The sequence below is a fragment of the Chinchilla lanigera genome, unplaced genomic scaffold, assembly GCF_000276665.1.
Source record: "Chinchilla lanigera isolate Chin_1 unplaced genomic scaffold, ChiLan1.0 scaffold00073, whole genome shotgun sequence".
NCBI classification, from domain to species: domain Eukaryota; kingdom Metazoa; phylum Chordata; class Mammalia; order Rodentia; family Chinchillidae; genus Chinchilla; species Chinchilla lanigera.
This window is the reverse complement of record NW_004955474.1, coordinates 7032051-7053196: the sequence shown is the minus strand read 5'-3', so window position 1 is coordinate 7053196 and position 21146 is coordinate 7032051. Positions and strand designations below refer to the sequence as shown.

At 39.0% G+C, this 21146-nt stretch overlaps 1 protein-coding gene across 1 annotated transcript in view; it reads left to right on the top strand.

Moving 5' to 3' along the window:
• Lonp2 (lon peptidase 2, peroxisomal) overlaps window positions 1-21146 on the top strand; it is a 92638-nt gene that overhangs the window by 30812 nt on the left and 40680 nt on the right. The window contains exons 8-9 of the mRNA XM_005401402.2: window positions 354-495; window positions 19961-20111. Of these exons, the coding sequence (XP_005401459.1) occupies window positions 354-495; window positions 19961-20111 (293 nt within the window). The remainder of the gene's footprint in view (window positions 1-353; window positions 496-19960; window positions 20112-21146) is intronic.

Sequence of the window (21146 nt, the reverse complement as noted above, 5' to 3'; positions counted from 1 at the left end):
AAAATAATAATAATAATAATAATAATAATAATAAATTCATAGGGCCATTTGGACATTTTGTGATCTTCAGGAGTAACAACTATAACTGTGGTGTTTTTCCACTTTCCTAAATGGCACAGAGGAAATACAGTTCTTCCAGTATCCTGGGTGATGTGTCGCCAGAGTCCTACTTGAGTAGACCTGAATCCTTTAACTTTTTGATGTATCCTAGCACCTTTTAAACATACGGAACCTCTTTGCTATGTTATAGCACCAACTAAATGACTTCTGTCCCGTCCTACAGCTTGCTTTGTGAATGGTTTTGCTCTCACCTCCTGACCTTCCCTTGTGACTTTGCTGCCCGCTTCCCATAGGCGCACCTACGTCGGCAGCATGCCTGGCCGCATAATCAATGGCCTGAAGACGGTCGGAGTCAACAACCCAGTGTTCCTGTTGGATGAGGTCGACAAACTGGGGAAGAGCCTACAGGGTGATCCTGCGGCAGCTCTGCTCGAGGTAAGACTTAGAGAAGCTCCCTGCGGAGTGGGCTGAGAGTGTATTGCATCAGGGTATCACGCGCATTCAAGTGATGTGCTCATTGGTGTGTGTCTAGGTACAAGAAAATAGTCTGACACGGACTAAAGTCCAAAGCAATTTGCCATTTAAACAAAAAATGTCCTGGAGATTTTCTTTTTTCTGATAAATCCGTTTGTTTCTTTTTGTTTTTCATTTCTATTAATAGTTCAGCAAAATTTTATACATGCTTAATATTCAGAGATCAGGAACTTTATAAGATTACTACGAAAAGCAGTACACAAATTTCCTTCTGCCTGAGGCTTGCATTTTCTCCTCTGCCCTTCAACTTTTCACTGATTAGCTCTGTTTTTCGAGTAGCCTGTCTGCACTGCTACCTTTGATTTTTTTAATTTCTGGCATTATCTGTAGACTGCCCTATACAGGAGTTGTGGGCTTTGCTGTTTCTTCCCTTTGTTCCCCTTCTATCATTTTAAACCCCAAATCCTCCACTGTCCATTTTATCACTAGTGAGTATTGATATGATCACAGAAGTGCTTTCACAGCTGAGCTGTGTGATAAACCGGGATCGTTTTTCCTTCCCTTTTGCTCTTTCGGTTTTTTTTACACATGCTTCTGAAAGTTTCATTGTCTCCCTTCTGTTTACTTTCACCAGTTGTCTCATTCTTTTCAGGACTTCAGCCATTTTACGTGTTCTGTAGGGTTTTATCTTTAAGCTTCCAATCTGAACTGTTGCTTCTTTCATCGGATTCATGGCTATCTTCCTGTCTCCGCTATTCCAGGTCTCTCCCTTTCTTGCTTTCGTCCTTCTCTTTTCTGTTGTTCACCCCATAGTTTCCTGGGAAAGCTTACATGACGGTTAATGTCTTTATACTTTGCATATGCAAACATATTTTTATGTCCCTCATACTTGATTGGTAGTTTGACTGGGTATAGGATTCTAGTTGGAAGTAATTCCCCGACAGAATTTTACTTGGCCTCCCTAGCTTTCTGGTGACCGATATTGCTGTTGATGAGATTAAAGTCATTCTATTCCTTTCCAGCTTTACTGTCTGAAAACTGTTAGGCTCTTCCCTTTATCTCATGGTTCTGAAATTTCATAATAACCTGCTTTTTCAAGGGCCTTTTTTTACCCACTTTCATTGATGCTTTAAAGATTCTTTGAATTATTATTCTTCAATTCTTGAAAATTTTCTTGAATACTTTTGTTGATTTCTTCACCTCCATTTTTTGGAATTTCTTCTACTTCTTGGACGTTAGATCTTTAATTGTCTTTTCTTTCCTATTAGTTATCTGTTCTGGTTTTTGGTCTACTTCTTTGTGGTGATTTCCTTAGCTTTATCATTGATTGACTCATTCATTCATTCATTCTTTGGTTTTACTGAGACAGGGTCTTGCTGTGTAGTTCACACTGGCCTTGGACTCACTGTGTAGCCCAGGCTGGCTTTGAACTCGTAGCAATCCTCCTGCCTCGGTGCTGGGATTACAAGTTGCTTTTTTTTAAGAAAAAAAACTTCTCTTCCTGTGCAAATTCCTTTATAATATCCTGCTCTTGATACATAGGTATAATATGTTCTCTTATCTCTGGAAGAATCTATTTTTCTTTGGTTGTTTTTGTGTTCTTTTTAAAATTTTGCTTCCCTTTACTGTAATATCCTTTCATCTGTAATAATTTCTTTTGGTCTGTTTCTTTTGTGTTAGATTCATTAGACTCCTTGAAGTTTTTGTAGTAAGAATACTAATGCAAATGTGAACACATTTACTAGGAACGGAAAAGGTGATTTGAAGCTGAGAGCACAGGAGTGGTGCTTTATTGGCTGAATTTCACAGCCAGCATGGAAACCCCCTCTGTTGATAACTTTAGGCTTTTGTTCTTAGGCTGCTCAGATTCCTGTGAAGACTTCAGAGTTTCTTGAGAGTTGAAGGCCTGCCAGCCTCTGTTCTGGGGACTGAGTCAGAGGTGAGGGTGGGAGTGGAAGCGCCTTCCGCCTCTGCATGTGCACGTCCGCCGCCGCCTTGTTTCAGTACAGTACCTGCTCTTCACAGCTGTGCCCGGCATGTGCTGTGTAGAGGACACCACTTTTTGTTCTAAGAGAGTAAACTACAAGCCCTTATTACAGACCAGGCAAAAACCTATTAACATTTTTGTTAGCTTTTGTTTTTCTGCTTATAGTGCCCCCCTCCCATTTTTGTCTTCTTTTACCCTTGTCCCATGTGCTGTATACGTTTGCAATTTATGGCAGTTTGACTTAAGATTTTTAATGTATACAGGCTGCCACTTGGCTAAATACTGCCCTCCGGTCCTTAGATGTAGTCCCTATCAAAATGACTGTTTCTCATCCCTACCTTATTTAATACTTTGTACTGGAATTTACTGGTACTGGATTGAATTTAATCATGGAGTCAGATGGGGAGATTATTGTTATGAATCTGTGACTAGCTAATCTCAAAGCTTTCTTGTCCCTGTCCTGCAATCCTCAAGGATGCTATATCCAGGAATCATTGGACAAACACGTGCCCTGGATCCTAGCACTTGGCATCTTTCTGTCTCTGTAAAGACCTACCAAAGAATTCAGTAGTAAAATATGAAAAGGAAAGGAAAAGAAAAATACCAAGAAAAATATAGATAGTAAGTTATAAAATAAATTGAGGAATAGTAATCTGAGTAGGAAGTTGAGAAACTGTTACAAATTGGGTTTGGGCTATGTATTTCCCTTTTGTGTAAGAGCAAGCCCTTTTTGAAATCTCCTGTCCATTTGGGGAAAATCACTACTTGACAGACAATATAGCTTTAATTTTTGTATGTAGACAATACTTACACAATTTTGTAGAAGATCTGCTTTTATATTTGTGATGGTTAAGTGTCACTGAACCTTGGAAGCCATTGAGGGAATTAGTAAAGCAACTTCTGGGTGGGTCATAAAGGTGTAACCTTTGGTACTATACCTGGTCCCTTTTCCCTTTCTGTCTGTCACTGTTCTTCTGTTCTGCTTCCTGTCTGCTATGAACTAAGCATCTTTCTCCTACCACACCCTTGCACTGTGATGTATCTGCCTTGGAGCCAGATGAACATGAACTGGATTCCCTAGAACCATGAGCCAAATTAAGCTTAGTCTTTATGATGTGGGTGTTGAGGGTTGTGGTCCATCTGTATGTACATAAGTGAATAATATACAAAACTGGCACCAAGAGTGGGGTCATTGCTGTGACTATGCCTGACCGTGTGATTTTTAAAGCCTTTGGGTGGGACTGGTTTGCAGTAAGAGTGTGGAAAGGTTTGGAGATGTGGGGTATATGCCTTAGAACACTGTAAACAGCCTGATAGATGATTCTGGTCAGATCTCAGAAGATCATAAGCTGATAGGAATATAGACAGTAAAAGCTAGGCTCAGAGGTTTCAGTTGGGAACTGGGTTTCCACTGGCAGTTTGACTAGAGGCCACATGTGTTATACGCTGTCAAAAGTTACCTACAATTTGCCAGTTAGGGGCAGTGGACTGATTGATCTGGAAGAGGAAATTTCAGTACATCCCATTTTACAAGATTTACAGTGAGAGTAAGAGGCAAAAAGTAGAGCAGAAAATTTTGAAACACCTTAAATTTTGGCTTAAAAGGAAGCATGGGTAAAGTTGGGGCCAAAGGAGATGTGGTTGCTAAAGAGATTAGTATTATTAAAAAGAATCCAAGTACTTTGTATAGGACCAAGAAGCAAGGTGCCTGAGGGCATCTCAGAAATCAGCAAAAGGCTGAAGTGTGCAAAAGTGTCAGTCTTTCATTTGAGAAGAGAGTTCCTGGGACTGCACCTCAAGAAGGGCCACCTAGGGAACTAGATCCACAAGATCCATTGCACTCTGCTTAACCATCTGGTCACTCAGTAGTCATGGCAGCCATGGTCCAGGAAGCCCAGGTACTGATTACACAGACACCAGACCTTGGCAGTGTGCATGTGATGCTGGTTTTACCACATGCAAAAATGCAAGAGTTGTGGGGTTTCAAAGATACAGACAGTCCACTGCAGCACATGTACCATAACTTCACCCCCACTGGCCCAGGTGAAGGGGTAAGGAAACACTGAGAGGACAGTGTGTGAAGCTATGGGGATGAAGCCAAAGGTACTGTTAAGACCCCCAGAAAGTTGAACACGCTACAAATGTGGAATATTTGCTGAGGAAAGTGTAAATCTTGAGCATGGCTAGCTTAAGAGAGGTACTATATAGGCTACAACCAGGTAGGCCATAGGGCTGGGGTTACCCACACCCTTTGGAACTCGTATCTTACCACCATGTACCCTGACATGTACCCATGTCAGACATGGAGGTATAGGATGTAATTTTTTCTTGCTGGGTTTTGGTTTTGTTTTAGTCCTACTCTTTTTTATCTTCTTATTCCTCCCTTTTGGATTGGAAATATGTACCCTGTGCTATTGTACCATGGAATTATGTAACTTTTGATTTTTACAGAAGTTTATAACTAAGAGTTTGCCTAGAGTCTCAGAAGATGCTTGGACTTGGCCTTTTCAAAAATGATGGAACTCTTGAGACTTTGGGGAAGGGATGATTATGTTCTCAGTTGTATGTAGGTTAGTTGTAACATGTTAGAAAGATTTATTCATTCGTTATTAGATTTATTTGGAAAGTAAGTGTGGTTCTTAAGGAGTCATGGCAAGTTGACAAGAAGTAGGATATTGTGGTTAAGCTTGATTGTATGAATCTGATTGGCCTGGGAGCCTTCCAGGAGATTAGTAAAGCACATTTATAGATGTCTCTGGGTGGGTCATGGAGGCATGACCTCAGGCACCATATCTGGGCCCTCACCGTTTTCTCTTCTGTGCTGTTTCCCCGGATCTGCTTTTCATTTACCGTGAACTAAGCATCTTTATTCTGCTAGGCCCTTCGTCATGATGTCCCTGCCTTGGAACCAGCTAAGTATGGACTTAATCCCCTGAAACCATGAGTGAAATTAAACTTCTCTTCCTTTAAAATGTGGGTAGTAGGTACTGTGTCCCAGAAGTGTCAAAACTAATATAATATTGATGATTTATTTTCTAAAAATAAATTGTAAATTGTAAATAAATTGTAATGCTCTACAGAATATACTCTTATCTTTGGGCAGTTTAATCACCAAATATAGATAGGTATTCAAAGCAATATAAGATGAGCCCCTCTAATTAAACCAAAGTAACTTAAAATTTTAAGAAAATTTATTGAAATACATCTTATTCATTTACTTTTTTGTTTTTGTTTTTGTTTTTGAGATGAGATCTCACTCCATTGCCCAGACTGGTCTTAAAACCATGGGCTCAAGTCATCTTCCCATCTCAGCCTTCAGAGTAGCAGGAAATACAGATATACACACCATCATGCTTGGCTTTTATTCTTGTATTTTGCAATCTAATTGAGGTATAATTGATACAGGGATGATATCAGAACCTCCAAATATGATATAAAGGTTGTATCTTCTAACCTGTTAGATGTCTGATATGCTGAGTTCATGTTCTCTAAAATTGAAGAATGAATTCTAGGAACAACAGAAGTTACAAATAGGAAATATTTATTGAGGGATAGAAAAGCTCTTGCCTGAGTGGGACAGGAGGGGACACCTGGAAAGTGGATTGCCCAAATACTCTACTTTTCAGGGGAAGTTTTATGGAGCTCCACCGTGTGGATACAACATGGGTTACATTTGTGATCAACCAATAAGATTACAAGTATAGCTGCTTAGGTAATACTGACCCAATGGGGAAGCAGGTCATATAGGAAGTGGGCATGGAAAGAACAAAGAACTTATATACCAATATATGTATGACAGAACAGGAGAGAAAGGAGCAAAGTTTCTGAAGAAATAGTGGCTGAAATTTTCCATTATTTGATACAAAATAAATTTGAATATCTAAGAATCTTAATGAATTCTACATAAAATTAACAAATACACAGACACATCATGGCTAAACTGTAAAAAGACAAATACAAAAATCTTTAAAAGCGGGAACAGAAAAAAATTTGTCAAATCCTGGGAACTCTAATGGATTAGTAGCTTCTGTATAGAAACAATGTAGGCCAGAGGCAGTGGGATAATGTTGTCATAGTGTTGAAAGAGAGAAATTCCAAGGTGATGGTTATGTTAATTAACTTGACTTCAATTTTTCACATTGTATTCATATACCATAATATCACTTTGTACCCCATAAATATATACAATGTAATATTTAAAGAGTAGGAAAATTTATTGGGAAAAGGAATGGGGAATAGGAACAGCTCCTGGGAAATAGGAGGGGTCCCAAATGGGTTGCCCTACAATAGAATTTTTTAAATGTTAAAAAGAGACAAAAAGAAAAAAAAACTTCTATTCAAGAATCTTATATCCAGCAAAACTGTATTTCAAACATGAATAAAAATATCCACAGATAATAAAAAATTGAAAGAATTTATTGCTAACAGATTCACCTTACAAGAAGCATAAAAGGAAATTCTTCAGGTTGAAAGCAAGTGATCTCAGACAGTAATTCAAACTACATGATTAGAGCGGCAGTAATTATATTGCTGTAAAAGGCAATATAAGTGCATTTTTCTCTTACCTGATTTAAAAAGCCATTGTATATAATTTATACATATAAAAATATATTTTTGATAATAACATGGAGATGAATGGAAGCAAACCTGTCCTGGAAGTAAAGAAATGGCACAAGATGGTAATGCAAATTCATAGGAACCAGTGAAGAGAACTAGAAATGTAAATAAGAAGGTTAATATCACAAAGTACAAGTATATACTGGTCTTCCTTTCTTCTTTTGATTTCTTCAATATATGTAAAATGATATAAAGTAATAGTTATAAAATGTATTGTTGGGTTCGAGATATATGCAGATGTAATATGTTTAACAGTAATATCACAAAAAGATATAGACTGGGTATATATGGGTAAAATTTCTATATCATTGGGATTAAATAATTAAAAATTACATATACTGAAAAGGATCACTACAGAAATGTAAATATCACAGTAAGAGACTTTCACTTCAATACAAAAGAAAGCCATAAAGGATCAGAAAAGAATGAGACAACAAGATTAAGCATAAATGGATTAGACTAAATCCAAAGGTTAAGATTGATGGACTGAATTAATAAAAAGATTTAGCTCTGTAATGTCTACAGGAAACACATATTTGAATCAAAGACACAAGTAGCAAAAAATAGAAAGATGCAAGTGTTATCATGTAGTTAGCAACCAGAAGAAAGCTGGAGTGGCTATACTAATATCAGGTAAAATAGATTTGAAGTAAAAGATATCACTAAAGATAAAGAGGAATATTTTCTAATGATGAAAGTTAGTTGATTAGGAAGATGTAGCAATCATAAACATATATACACCTAAGAACAAAGCTCCAAAATACAAAAATCCAATACATACAGAATTCAAGAAGAACTAGACAATTCAACAGTGATGGTTGGTGACTCAAGTGCCCTGTTTTTCAGTAATAGTTGAAATTAGTCAGAAGCTTATAATGAAATGGAGGACTTAAACACTACTAACCAGCTAGGTCTATCAGAGATCTAGAAAACACTTTGCCTAGCAGCAGCAACACACATTCTTCTCAAACTCATGTAGAGCTTGAGGATGGACTATCTGCAAAATGATAAAACAAGCTACAATAAATTTACAGGATGAAAATTCAGTTTCTTTTCCTACAACGGTGGAATGAAATCAGTAATAGAAGGAAATTTGGGGAAGTCACAATATATTGAAATTAACACATTTCCAAATAATCAGTGGGTCAAAGAAATACAAGGGAAGTTGGACAATACTTCAAAAAGAATGCAAATGACAACACAGAATGGCATACACCTGTAATCCCAGCAGAAGAGGGGCTGAGACAGGAAGTTTGCTGCAAGTTCAAGGCCAGCCTGGGTGACATAGCAAGACCCTGTCTCAAAAAAAGAAAAATGAAAAGAAAACACAGAATACCAAGTGCCTTCTGGTAGAGGTATTAGTCTGTGTGTTCTAAACATAGCCCACAATTATCCCATAGTTATAGTGAAGAGTGTGTTTTAAATTTCTAAATTTTTGTGTTGTAGTTTTAATGTTTAATGCATTACCTAGGAATGTTAAGTAATTTCTTAATTTTGGAGTTGTTGGACTTTTTATAAATATTACATGGATTTTAGAAGTGACAGTTTATTTGTACCTGCTTTGACAGACCCTAGCTAAATTGGGATTCTGGTACCAGAGTAACCAGCACCTTAATAAGAAATCAAGGGGAGAGGGACATGGGTCTTTATAATGTGTCTTTTGCGAGACACGTTTTTTACCTGGGCATGGCCTAATGAACTAGTTGTCTGACCCTTGGCCAGGGGCTGGGGGGCGGGCCCCTCACATGAAACTTATTTATACTGGCAGATGCCAAATGGTGCTTGTCTGGCTTGTGTCCAGTTTATGCCTCCTTAACTATCCCTCTAGTGCTGGGGGCCTCACTATGTTCTAACTAAAGGCATTCTGTGGAAAACCCATCATGGGCCAGTCCCTAGTTCTTGAAGTGGAAAGTACAAATTCAGTACACCACCACAATAGGAAACAAGTTCAAAAGCTTTGCTTCCAGATCCTGGGCAAGGAAGGCACCATGAGGTAGAAGGGCAGTTATTGCTATAGCTGGTATATTTGGATATTTGTTATTTTATGGTTTGTTTTCTGTTTCCTTTGAAGCGTTCTTATTATTTCGAGTTATATCGTTAGTTGTATGGACAATTTATTATATATGTATGTATATATATTTGTATATATTATATATGTGTTAGTTACTTTCTCATCATTGGGACAGAATACCCAGCACCTAAGTATTGGTGTCCTACAGTTTGTCCATTTACCAACTGAAGCACATTAGGTTACCTTTTTGTTGTGGTGACCAAACACCTGAGAAAACCAGCTTAAAGGAGGAAAGATTTACTTTGGCTTGTGGCTACAGAGGCTTCAGTCCATGGTCAGTTTGTTCCAGTGCTGTGGCCAGAGGTGAAGCAGAAAGAACAGGATGGCAGAAGGGTGTGTTGGAGCAGAGCTGCCCACCTCATGGCAGCCCGGAAGCAGAGGGAAAGGGGCAGAGCCAGAGAAGAGACAGGCCCTCAGAGGTTTATCCCTAGTGACTGCCTCCTCCAGTGAGCCCCACCTCCTAATAGCCAGTCAAGTATGAACGCATCTGTGGGTTAATCTTTCGAAGAGGTTAGTACCCTCAGAGTCCAGCCATTGCTTAATCCCATCAAGGGGTGGTCAAGATTCACTGTCACAGCCATCTTGGTCACTTTCTGGTTTGGAGCTATTATAAATGTTCCTTAGTTTTGAACTCATTTGTGTAAATACTACAGAGTACAGTTGCTGGGTCATATGATAGAGTATGTTTAGTTCCGTAACAAACCGTCACTGTCTTCTAAGGTGACCGCACCACACGCCTAAACAGCAGTGAATGACGGTTCTTGTCACCGTACCTCCTCACTAGTGTTTGCTGTTGGTGGTTTAGATTTTAGCTTTTGTAGTAGATGTGCAGTGGCATCTCATTGTTTTGTATTTTTTTTTTTTAAACAAACTTCCCACTTTTTAAAATTTAATGAGATTCCATGAGAAATAATCCACATACTGTAAGATTTAACCCATTAAAATATATAATTCTGTGGATTTTAATATTTGCACAAGTTGTGTAACAAGATGAAAAAATTGTGGAGACTGTTTGTACAGTAGTGTGAACATTATTCCCCTCAGTAGATAAATGGATAAACGGAAGGACACCGATACATTGGTGCTAGATATTTTGTCCCAGTGACAGGAAAGTAACCAATACATATGTGTATTACATATAACAAACTGTCCGTGCAATTAATGGCATAACTCAGAAGAAATAACAAGGGTTCATCAAAGGAAACAGAAAACTGCTAAACTATAAGATAACAAAAATCCAACTATACCGGTTAGAACAAAATTTGGGAAATTGTATTAAGTATCAAAGACTACAAAGGCAGAAATCTGGCCAAAAGCCATTCTGGGAAATATTAATGAAACCTAAGATTAGCAGTGTGAACATGCTTCATACACTTAAAAATGGAAAGGTGGCTGTTTTTTTATGTTTTGTTTTTTTTTTTTTGGTACCAGGAGTCGAACTCATGACCTCAGGCTTGCCAGGCAAGCACTCATGCTGCTGAGCTACATCCCCAGCCCTAACTTCTATGTTCTGTATATTTTTATCTTGCAAAACTAATAAAACTATAATTCTGTGTTTCCCTCTCCCTCACTCACTGGTTGCTACCATTCTGTTTCTTTTTTTTTTATTTTTATTTTTATTTTTTATTGAGACAGGGTTTTGCTGTGCAGTTCAGGCTGGCCTTGAACTCACTTTGTAGCCCAGGCTGGCTTTGAACTCACGCAGTCCTTTCGCCAAGGCCTCTTAAGTGCTGGGATTTCAGGCGTGTGCCACCATGCCCAGCTTACCATTCTGTTTCTGATCATACTGTATTTGTCTTTATAACTGGCTTATTTTTACTATACATAGTATTCTTAGGGATCATTCATGCTACAACATGAATTTTTTGAGCAGTGATTTAAAGTCTTTGTCTAATAAGTCTAACAGGAAGTTTTCATTGGTTGCTTTTTTAAAAAACTGTGCCATACTTTTCCGTTTCTTTGTATGTAATTTCCTTGCTGAAACTGAACATGTAGAATGTTACATTTTAAATAATAGAATCAGATCCCCTCACCCACAAGGTACATTGTTTTTGTCATGGTTGTTGCTGTATGTTTAGTGAGTTGCCTGGTTTCTTTCTGTGAAGTTTGTGTTCTTTGTTAATGTGTGGCCAGTTCAGCTGTGTAGTTGGTTCTGTGGTCAGTTGACATGTGGATGCTTTCCTAGAGGGCCTCAAACAGTTAATGCTCCCGCTCTTGGCCGAGGATCTGTGTGTGCGTGTGCACGTGCTGTGGACTGTGTGTAACACTCAGGTGGACGGTTTACACCTCCACTTTAGTCATCACTTCCTACCTTCGCAGAGCCTCAGTGTCTGCATGACATATGCCTTTAGCACCCCGGTCTCTCCTGATCGTGGCTCAGTCATCATGCATTTACGTGGCCTTCCAGAGTCCCAAGAATGCAGAGCTTTTCAAAGCCCCCTAGTAATACCTTGTTCCCTGGCTTTTCCTTTTAAGTTTTGTGTTTTGGTTTTGGGATACTGAGGATGAAGCTATAGCCTCAGCCCTCTTTTAAGGGTGTTTTGGTGTGTTTGTGTGTTTCTTTGTTGAAACGGTATCACGTAGTGACAGACTGGCCTCAGACTCATGATCCTCCTGCTACAGCCTCTTGAGTCCTGGGATAACAGTCGTGGACCGTCTTGTCCGACTCCTTTTACCTTTTTTGATCAGTCCCTTATTAGTCTCAACTAGCGTTGTTGCCTTGGGCCACTGCACTGCTAAATTGTCGCTGAGTGTTTTTGACAAATATCTTGGGTTAGAACTGTTTGCACATAATGTTCTCTAAGTCACGTCAAGTAAAGATTAGGAGCTTTTCCAAGGAGCTATCATACAGATCAAACAATGAAAATCTTCTAAGGATGGGGATTTCGAAGACCTCTAATGCTATTCTCCCTGGTTTCCAAGGCTATCGTGAACTTGGAAGGCGGGATGGGAACAAAGCAGATCAAGAGTCCCACAGAGTCTGCCCAGTGTACTGACATTTAGCAGATTGTTGCAAGTTCGTGTGTAACATTCTAAAATAGCTGATTGTGACAGTGTCAGCTAGTAGTTTCATTGTTTTTATGGAGGAGCAGATTTTCAGGTTTCCTTGTTCTGACCATGTAGAACTCTTTCTTCCCATTAGAGTTTTAATCCTGTGCTTAAATGACGTCAAGGGTTTATTTAGGTTTATCTCTTGTTCATGTGGAATATATCTTCAAGTTACTTTTTTCAAAGATTTACTTATGGGTTGTATTTTGAGAACATCTTTTATATTTGAGAACACTTCTTGGTTGTCTGTACCATGTATTTTCATGTACACCCACAGTAAAAACATTTTGAAAATATGTCCTCATATAGACACATAAAAAGATACTAATACATACTTAGAGGCCAGGGATATAGCTCAACAGCACAAATGCCTTCTTGGCAAGCTCAAGGTCTTCAGTTTGATTCCCGGTACAAAAAAAAAGTGCCATACCGGGGCTGGGGATTTAGCTCAGCGGCAAAAAGCGCCTGCCTGGCAAGCGCAAGGTCGTGAGTTCGGTTCCTGGTACGGGAGAAAAACCAAAAAAAAAAAAAAGTGCCATACCTACATATGTATGTAAACTAAGGATGTATCAGTTTGCTAACAAAATACCACAGACTAAGTAGCTTCAAAACACAAACCAAAAAAAAGCACAGAAATTTAATTTCTCATAGATTTGGAGCCTGCACGTCCAAATTCATGTCAACGGGCTTGGTTTCTGCCCAGGCCCTCTCTCTGGCTCACAGGTGGGTTTCCTCCCTGTGCACGCATCTCTGGTGTCCTTTTCTTCTCAGAAGAGCACCCATTACACTGGGTTAGGACCCCCCTCTTGACCTTGCTTGACCTTAGTTACTCCTAAAGTCCTATCTCCAGGTAGTCACATTAGAGGCTAGAGGTTTAACCTAGGAGTTCTGAGGAGGCACAGTTCAGCCTCAAAGGCTATGTATATAATATATACCAGTATCATATTACATGTTTCATACAATATGCAGAATGAATTTGAAAAGATATACAGATTTTGTTTTGTTTTGTTATTTGAGACAGGGTCTCCTATGTAGTATAAGCTGGCTAGCCTGGAACTCTCTGTGTAGCCCCGACTGGCCTTGAATTCTTGGGGATCCTCCTACCTCTACCTCCCAAGTGTTGGAATTATAGGCGTGTGCCACTACACCCAGCTAAAAGATAGATTTTAGTGAAAAATGTACTTTAATTAAATAATTGTTTTTACTTCATAATGTGGCTATCTAAAATGTCCACTGTCATTTTCTTTTTCATACACTGGCCAATATTGTCTCTAATGCTATTTTGCAGTAATCTTTTTAGACCCCTCCATTCTAATTATAAGGACCGGTCAGGCCCTGGGCCAGGGTGCAATAGTCATGTGAAAGTGGATAAGCAGGGCCCCAATCCATCCTTTCCTACAGGGCATGGGCATTCCCACTGCTATCTCACGTGTAAGGTGTGCTGCCAAGTAAGCCAGCACTTCCAGTTTATATATTATTTTAAAAGCTCATTTCTTTGTGATATTTTTAAATAAATATAGATGAATAGTAATAGCAGTATTTCCTACTGTCATCTTCCACTGGTGTGACCACTCGTCTAAGCAGATGAACACAAATGTGGTCTCAGTTGGGTAGTAGATTCACGGGTGTTGGGTTGTTAGACTTCATATCTTTTGTATGTGATGCTTTTTCTACATATTCACGATTTTGAAGATTTTAAAACACATTCTAGACATCTTTTCATAAATATTTTAATTTCTGTCTGTAAAAGGCATAGATGTTTACATGGATGCACCCATACTTTCAGCCCTGGAGAGACAAGGACCTGGTCATCTGTAGTGGGTGAGATGATTGTGGATTGTCCATTGGTCAGATGTTGGCAGTGAAGAGCAGTTCTCCGCAGACATCCTTCCCCACAGTGCATCCCTCCCAGCCCTACCACGCTGACTTCACGCTCCTCGGGATAAAGCTCCTTCTGTGCCCCGACACAGGCAGTGCAGCAGGGTAGGCTGTACGCACTGCTCCTCGTTTTAGTGCCTGAGAGACACCCTGTGTAACTGTTGCTTTAAAAGAAGGCCTGTTACCACTCTAAGCTCATAGAAGTCCAAATGTGGGGGTGATTTCTGACACCAAAGCCTTTACCATCTCTCATGCTTTTTTTGTTTTATAAGAAAAGGTTTCAACTAAGTTAGTGAAAGTATCTACCCAGACCAGTAGGTATTAGAGTCTCTTACTGTGTAGCATTTGAGTAAAATCGAGATGTAAGTCTTTTTTAGGGTATTTGTCATGTTTCTGTGTACCTGGAGGGGCTATGGTCTGATTAAGAGGATTTTTTTTTGGTGGAGCTCATGTGTTAACTCTCCGTTGTACTGTCTGAGAGAGTCCCTTTTTAAAGAATAACTTTGAGGCCATCTGGTAGGTACTGTCTCTTTCCAAGTGAAAGGTTTCTTGTAAAGACTTAATAGTTTTCTGTTGTCTAGCACTAGGAAGAAACAATTTACCATCATCTTATTGTAAGCATCTTGATAGAAGGCACTGACACCCATGGGAGAAAGCCCATTCGATTTCTACCTGAGAATATTTGGGGCGAGTATAATCAGGGACTCTTCCCAGGTGCAGGGAGGGGGACTGGCTCAAGCAGCATCTTTCACAGCTGTATCAGCCAGCTGTTTACCTTGAGATACTTCGTCAAGTCCTTTTTGGTGCCCTCTACAGTGAATAACCCCCGCTTTGGAGAGCATATAGACAGATGATAAAAGTTTATCTATGTCTTTAAGATACTTTATGGGAGATCCACTGGCTGTTAGATAATTCTTTCCATATGGCTGTATGAGCATGCCGCACTAGGAAAGTGAATTTTGAATCATTATAAATATTGACTTTCTGTCCTTCTCTGAGTTGTAAAGCCCTTGTCAAAGCTGTAGGTTTTGTTACATGGGCCCTAGTCCCAGGGACAAGTGAGGAACTTTCAAGAGTCTGATGTAGAGTCACCACTGTATACCCTTCCTTTCTTGTCTCATTTTCCCTGAAGGAACTGCTGTCACAGAAAAGGTCAAATCAGGATCAGTAAGGGGTGCATCTAACAAGTCTTCTCTGGCTGCATATGTGTGAAGAACCACCTGTTCGTAGTCATGTCTTTCAGCCTGAGTTTCCCCCTTTTCTGGTAGAAAGGTGGCAGGGTTTAAGGAGAAACATGTTTTTATCTGAATGGCTGGTCCTTCTAGAAGTAGACCTTCATATTTAAGAAGTCAGTTGTCTAATGGCCATTGACTTCCTTTGGAAGAAAGAAGTTCTGCCACATTGTAAGGTGTACAGTGAGATCTTTGTTTAAAGTCATCTCGGATGCCTCTGGTACCAGGAGAGATATGACAGCCACAGCTCTAAGGCACACAGGCTGTCCCTTTGCTACAATGTCTAATTCATGATTCAGATACCCTACAGGCTGTTGAGCATGTCCTCGATCCTTTGTAAGCACTCCCAAAGCCATGCCCTGTCTTTCATCAGCATACAGTTTGAAACTGTGTTCTGTTGGTACACTCAGTGCTGGGGCATCCAGAAGTGCTCATTTAAGCTTCTGGAATGCAGTTTGGGAACCAGGTTCCCAGGTTAAAATATGGATATCTTTATACGCTGATAAAAGGGTCTGCAATCTCACCATGCCCTGCTATCCAAAGGTGACAAAAGGCTATAATTTAGAGGAATCCCCTTAGCTGTTTTAAGGTCTTGGGCTATGGGAAGGAAAGTATTAGTTTAAATTTCTCTTGCTCCAGTCTTAAGGTTTCCTTAGATATGATAAGGCCCCAAGTATTTTACCTTAAGGCTGAAAAGTTGTGCTTTAGACCTAGAGACATTAAAACTTTTGTCTGTTAGAAAATTTGGCAGAATATGGGTGCTTTGGCTAGGGGGCTCTTCTGAGGGGGCATATAACAGTGTATCATCTACATATTGTAAGACCATGACCTGGGAAAATTCAAAACATGCCAAGTCATGGGAAAGCACTTGCCTCAAAAGATGAGGACTGTGAGTCCTTGAGGAAGCATAGTCCAAGTCAGTTGAGAGGCCTGGTCATGAGGATTTTCAAAGGCAGAAGAAACTGAGAATCTGTGTGTAAAGGAGTACAAAAGAAGGCCTCTTTTAAATCCCATACTGAAGAGCAACCGGGGTCTAAGAAAGGAGCGTGTACGGGTTAGGTACCACTGGGTGGATGGCACTACCACCTCATTTACCAGTCTGAGGTCCTGTACCAACCGCTGCTGTTCACTGAGTATTTGAACTCCCAAGATTGGAGCATTGCAGGGGCTGTTACAAGGTATAAGTAAACCGTGTGCCATAAGTTGTAGCTCATAGGAAATAATTCTTCTTTAACTTCAGGCCTTAAAAGCGTGTTGTCTTCAGTGAGGAAAAATAGTAGGATCTTTAAGATATATTTGCACTGGAGCAGCTCTTATTGCTCTTTGTGTTTTACTTGTAGTTGCCCTTACTTTAGGATTTATTTCTGTTTCCCCGAGGAGGAGTCATTGTACCTGACCAGGGTGCAGGTATATTACAGTATTGAAACAAGATATTTCTCCCCAGGAAGAAAAATGGACTTTCAGACATAATCAGACTCTGGGGCCTCGGTGGCTACTTGCCACACCCATATGTATCTGCAGGGGCTGGGCAGACATAATCAGAAAGGAATGGAACAAGAGAAAGCCATCACAGTCATAGTCTAAAGGTTATAAGAAATAGTCACTCCTCCCCAGTGACTCCTTTCACTTAGGTATGGCAGCTGGAAGGAAGGCCGGGATGTCTGGTTTCCCTGTGGCTTACATTTATATTTTGAACACAAGTAAGGATTGTCTCTTAATGCAAAGAAAGTCTGAACATAAGAGAATTCTGACCATTTTCCCTCTGTCTTATAGTACAATTCTAGTTGTGAAATAGTATCATAATCAGTACTTCCCTCTGCATTCCACTTTGCCTCTAGAGGGTAGGCGTGCACAAGTGCAGGAAAATATTAAACAACTCTTTCTCAATATGTGAGGGTCGAACAATTTCTAGTGGTTAAGAGTACATTTTAAAGGAGTCAGAGAATTTGACATTGAGTTTTCCGTCTGCAAAACAGGAGGAAAATGGGTGTTCCTTTTAATCCCTACTTGATTTCTGTATCCTCTCAAGGTGAGGTGACCTGCTGGCCTATTACCTTTTAACTGGCACTTGGAGTCCCATGATTTATTAATATGCATGTACATTTCCTAAATATAAAGTAGATTTCATAAAAAGATCTATTTTACATCATGCCATAAATTCACATTTTGATTAGTGTCAAAATACACTAGGGGACACTCTTAACATTACTTTTCCCTCATGCCATTAACGAAGAGGACAAACAACAGTCAAAACAAGTCAGACAGGAAAAGCAAGGAACACCAGCAAATGCAGCATATACAAAACAGGAATACATGACCTTACCCGCAAAAGCAAAATGTCCCCTCAAAGAAACATCATAATCTTCTCATGTTCTCAACCTGAATTTATCATTATTTTAACAAAGAACAGTGTATAAAAAAAAAAAGGCATAAAAATTCAAGGTGTAAGCAATTGACAAACAAGGATGACAATTTCAGACTACCTAAATGAGTCATAATCCAGAATCCATGAACAAAAGCAAATTCCTACTCCTTCCAGTTATCTTGGTGGGACCTCCAAATGAAATAGGGGGAAAGCGCCACTCCCAGCCAGCTAGATGTCAAGATACCGGGTTCATGTTCCCTAAAATTGAAGAATGAATTCTGAGTAAAAATAGAGATTGATTATGAGTTAAAAAAATTTATTGAGAGAGATAGCTCCTGAGAGATGAGGGGACCCAAAAGTGGTTTGCTCTAGACCTCACTTCATAGATGAAGTTTCATAGAGCAAAACCACAAGGTGGGTAAAAAATCACGAGATGGATACAATGTGGGTCAAAACTACGATCAACAATAAGATTACAAGTGTAGCCACTTAGGTAATATTGATCCAATGGGGAAGCAGGTCACGTAGCCAAGAGACACAGAAACAACAGACTTTTTTAGGAAGGAATGGATCAGGAGATCCTGGTCACCCTGTGGGTGACTGATGTCTATCTAGACTTTATTGGGCTAGGTGATACCAGTTATAGTAAATCTTAAATGTACTGCTTATCCCTCAGGGAGGCCTGTAGGCCTGATCATTCTGTCTTTACCTTGAGGCCTGGCCTTCAACATATGTGCCTCTAGCCACAGCTGTGTTTTTATCTTTTGTGCTGATCCCCTTAAGGACCTAGCCCTGTCTGACTGCTTGTAGTATTTATACCTAACTGAGCTGTATATAATAAGATTACTTTTTCAAATGATTAATCAGTTCTATACTGAATATAGTTTTCCATGATGACTTTGATGTTGTTTTTTTAATAACATTAAACATTATTAAGTCTTGTGAAATTGGGCTTTCTAAGAAATGTGATCTGAAAAACACCAAGTTTCCACCATAATCAATATTTAACACAACTCGAGATTATAAATAAAGGGCCAGTGTATGCCTATAATCTCAGCACGCAGGAGGATCACCAGAAGTTTGAAGCCAGCCTGAATTACGTGATGAGACCTTGTCTCAAAAAACAAAATAAAACAAAAGTTAAAGGGCCTAGAATTAGGACTAACTGGTAGATAATTTTAAAATATGTATAACTTTAAAAGAAATTATAAGCAAGGAAAACCTGGTTTTATAGTGAATTATGATAAGTATGTATTTTAGTCATGTTACTTCCTTTTTGAATATGTATGTTGATCCTATTTAGAATATTCTGGTACAAGTGAAAGGGGTAGCATATTTACAGTTTAGAACATGTGAGCACTGGTTGGACTGTTTTAAGTTCCTGTGTAGGCCTGTTGACAGTGAGTGCCTATAACTTGAAACATGTACACAGCAATCTGAAGAAGATACAGTAACTTTAGTGTAAATTACTCCTTGTAAGAATCTAATTGCCAAATTATCTGTGACAAACAGATCTAATTAAGATCTGTTTGTTTGTGTATTTTAAGCAGAAAGGTTTTGCTTTAAGACATTTTGAAAACCTAAATTGTAGCTGTGCTATAAAAGAATGTAGTAATTTTTTCTAGGTCGTTTGACTTTCTGATAATGTTTCAAGAGGACTAGTACTGATTATTGTTTTATCAGTTACCTATGACTTTCCAAAGCACGCCCTCTTTCCCACCCCGGCAAAACACCTCCCGCCTACTTTGTATCCCCACGGCAGTTAAGATGGGCCATGCTACAAAGAGGGAAACTGGTTCTGCAGGACTGGTCACTTGTAATGGCCTCGTAATGAGCCACTAATAAATACATTCTAGAACAAAGCTTGAGAGTGTATTTTTTGTTTCTTTTTTTTTTTGGTTTTGGTTTTTCTCCGGTACCAGGAACTGAACTTACGACCTTGCGCTTGCCAGGCAGGCGCTTTGCCTCTGAGCTAAATCCCCAGCCCCTATTTTTTGTTTCTTTGTGTTGTTAACTGTTGTCAGAAGTTTTCACACTGAACATGTTACATTTTTTTAAAAGTACTTAAAATGTGGGAATGGAAAGAAGGATGTTTGAACTTTAATGTTTATCTCTAACAAACTATTTCAAGCTGAAATGTCAACCTCCCTAATAAATCATGTGTATTAATTTGTGTAGCTTTTATTGCTGCTACTAAATATGTTTAAATGTTTATTATTCTCTCCTAGGTGTTGGATCCTGAACAAAACCATAACTTTACAGATCATTATCTGAATGTGGCCTTTGACCTTTCCCAAGTCCTTTTCATAGCTACTGCCAACACCACGGCTACTATTCCACCTGCCTTGTTGGATAGAATGGAGATCATCCCGGTTCCAGGTATTCCATTAAGTCATTATTTTTGGTGTATCTTACCTTCTGAGCAGCCCTTTAAAACTGCTCATGCTTGGAGTTTTGAGTAAAGAAGCTAATTGCTACCTTATGATCTTGGAAAAGTTCTGAGGAAGGTGTATAAGCCAGCTTTTACATAGAGTCAAATTCTGGAACAGCAAAACTTTGTTTGTTTGTACCATGAAAGTATGTATAGTCCTATAAGACATCAAGAATAAATTTTGACAAGCCGGGTGTAGTGGCACAAACCTGTAATCCCAGCACTTGGGAGGCTGAGGCAGGAGGATCATTGTGAGTTCTGGGCTACAGAGTGAGCTCAAAGTCAGCCTGAACTGCATAGTGAGACCCTGTCTCAAAGAGACAAAAGAATAAATTTTGACAATGTGGTTAGCTTTAATTAAACATTAAAAAATGATCATGTTGTATGGGAAAAAAACTCTCCTTGAATTGGTTTCTAAAATTACAGACAAAAAACAATTCATTTCTATAAGTGTCTAAAAACCAAATATATCTTCCTCCCTATCAGATTTTAGAGTTTTTATCTTCTATAGGAAACTTTTGTGTGATCATTTATCCTTGTTAAGTGATTCCTAAAGAGTAACTGAACTTTCTCTTTAGTAAATCAGGCCTCGTTTTTGTCTGAAAGTATACAGTGCTTTGAAGTTCTCTTTAGTGGACTGTCAGATAGTCATGTATTTTTTAGCACTTCTTTTCCTTCACTGGAGTGTGCAAAGTAAAGTCCTTTTAGCCTTTGCACCTTATTCTTAATTGCTCAGAAACTTTTGCCCTAGAAGGAATCAAGTATCAATGAGGAATTGTTAAAATGTAAACAGAGTAGTATCTAAATATATTTAGATTCTAAAAGTAATCATAATGTGTTCTTTATATTAATCTGTAGTATATTATTACTGTTGAGTGAATGGTGGCTGGATTTCTTAAAGCCTTGCAGATTCCTGTACTTAATTTGAAATATAGTAGCCGTAAGTTGCTTGGGTGTATTTATAAAACTAAAATGAATAAGTA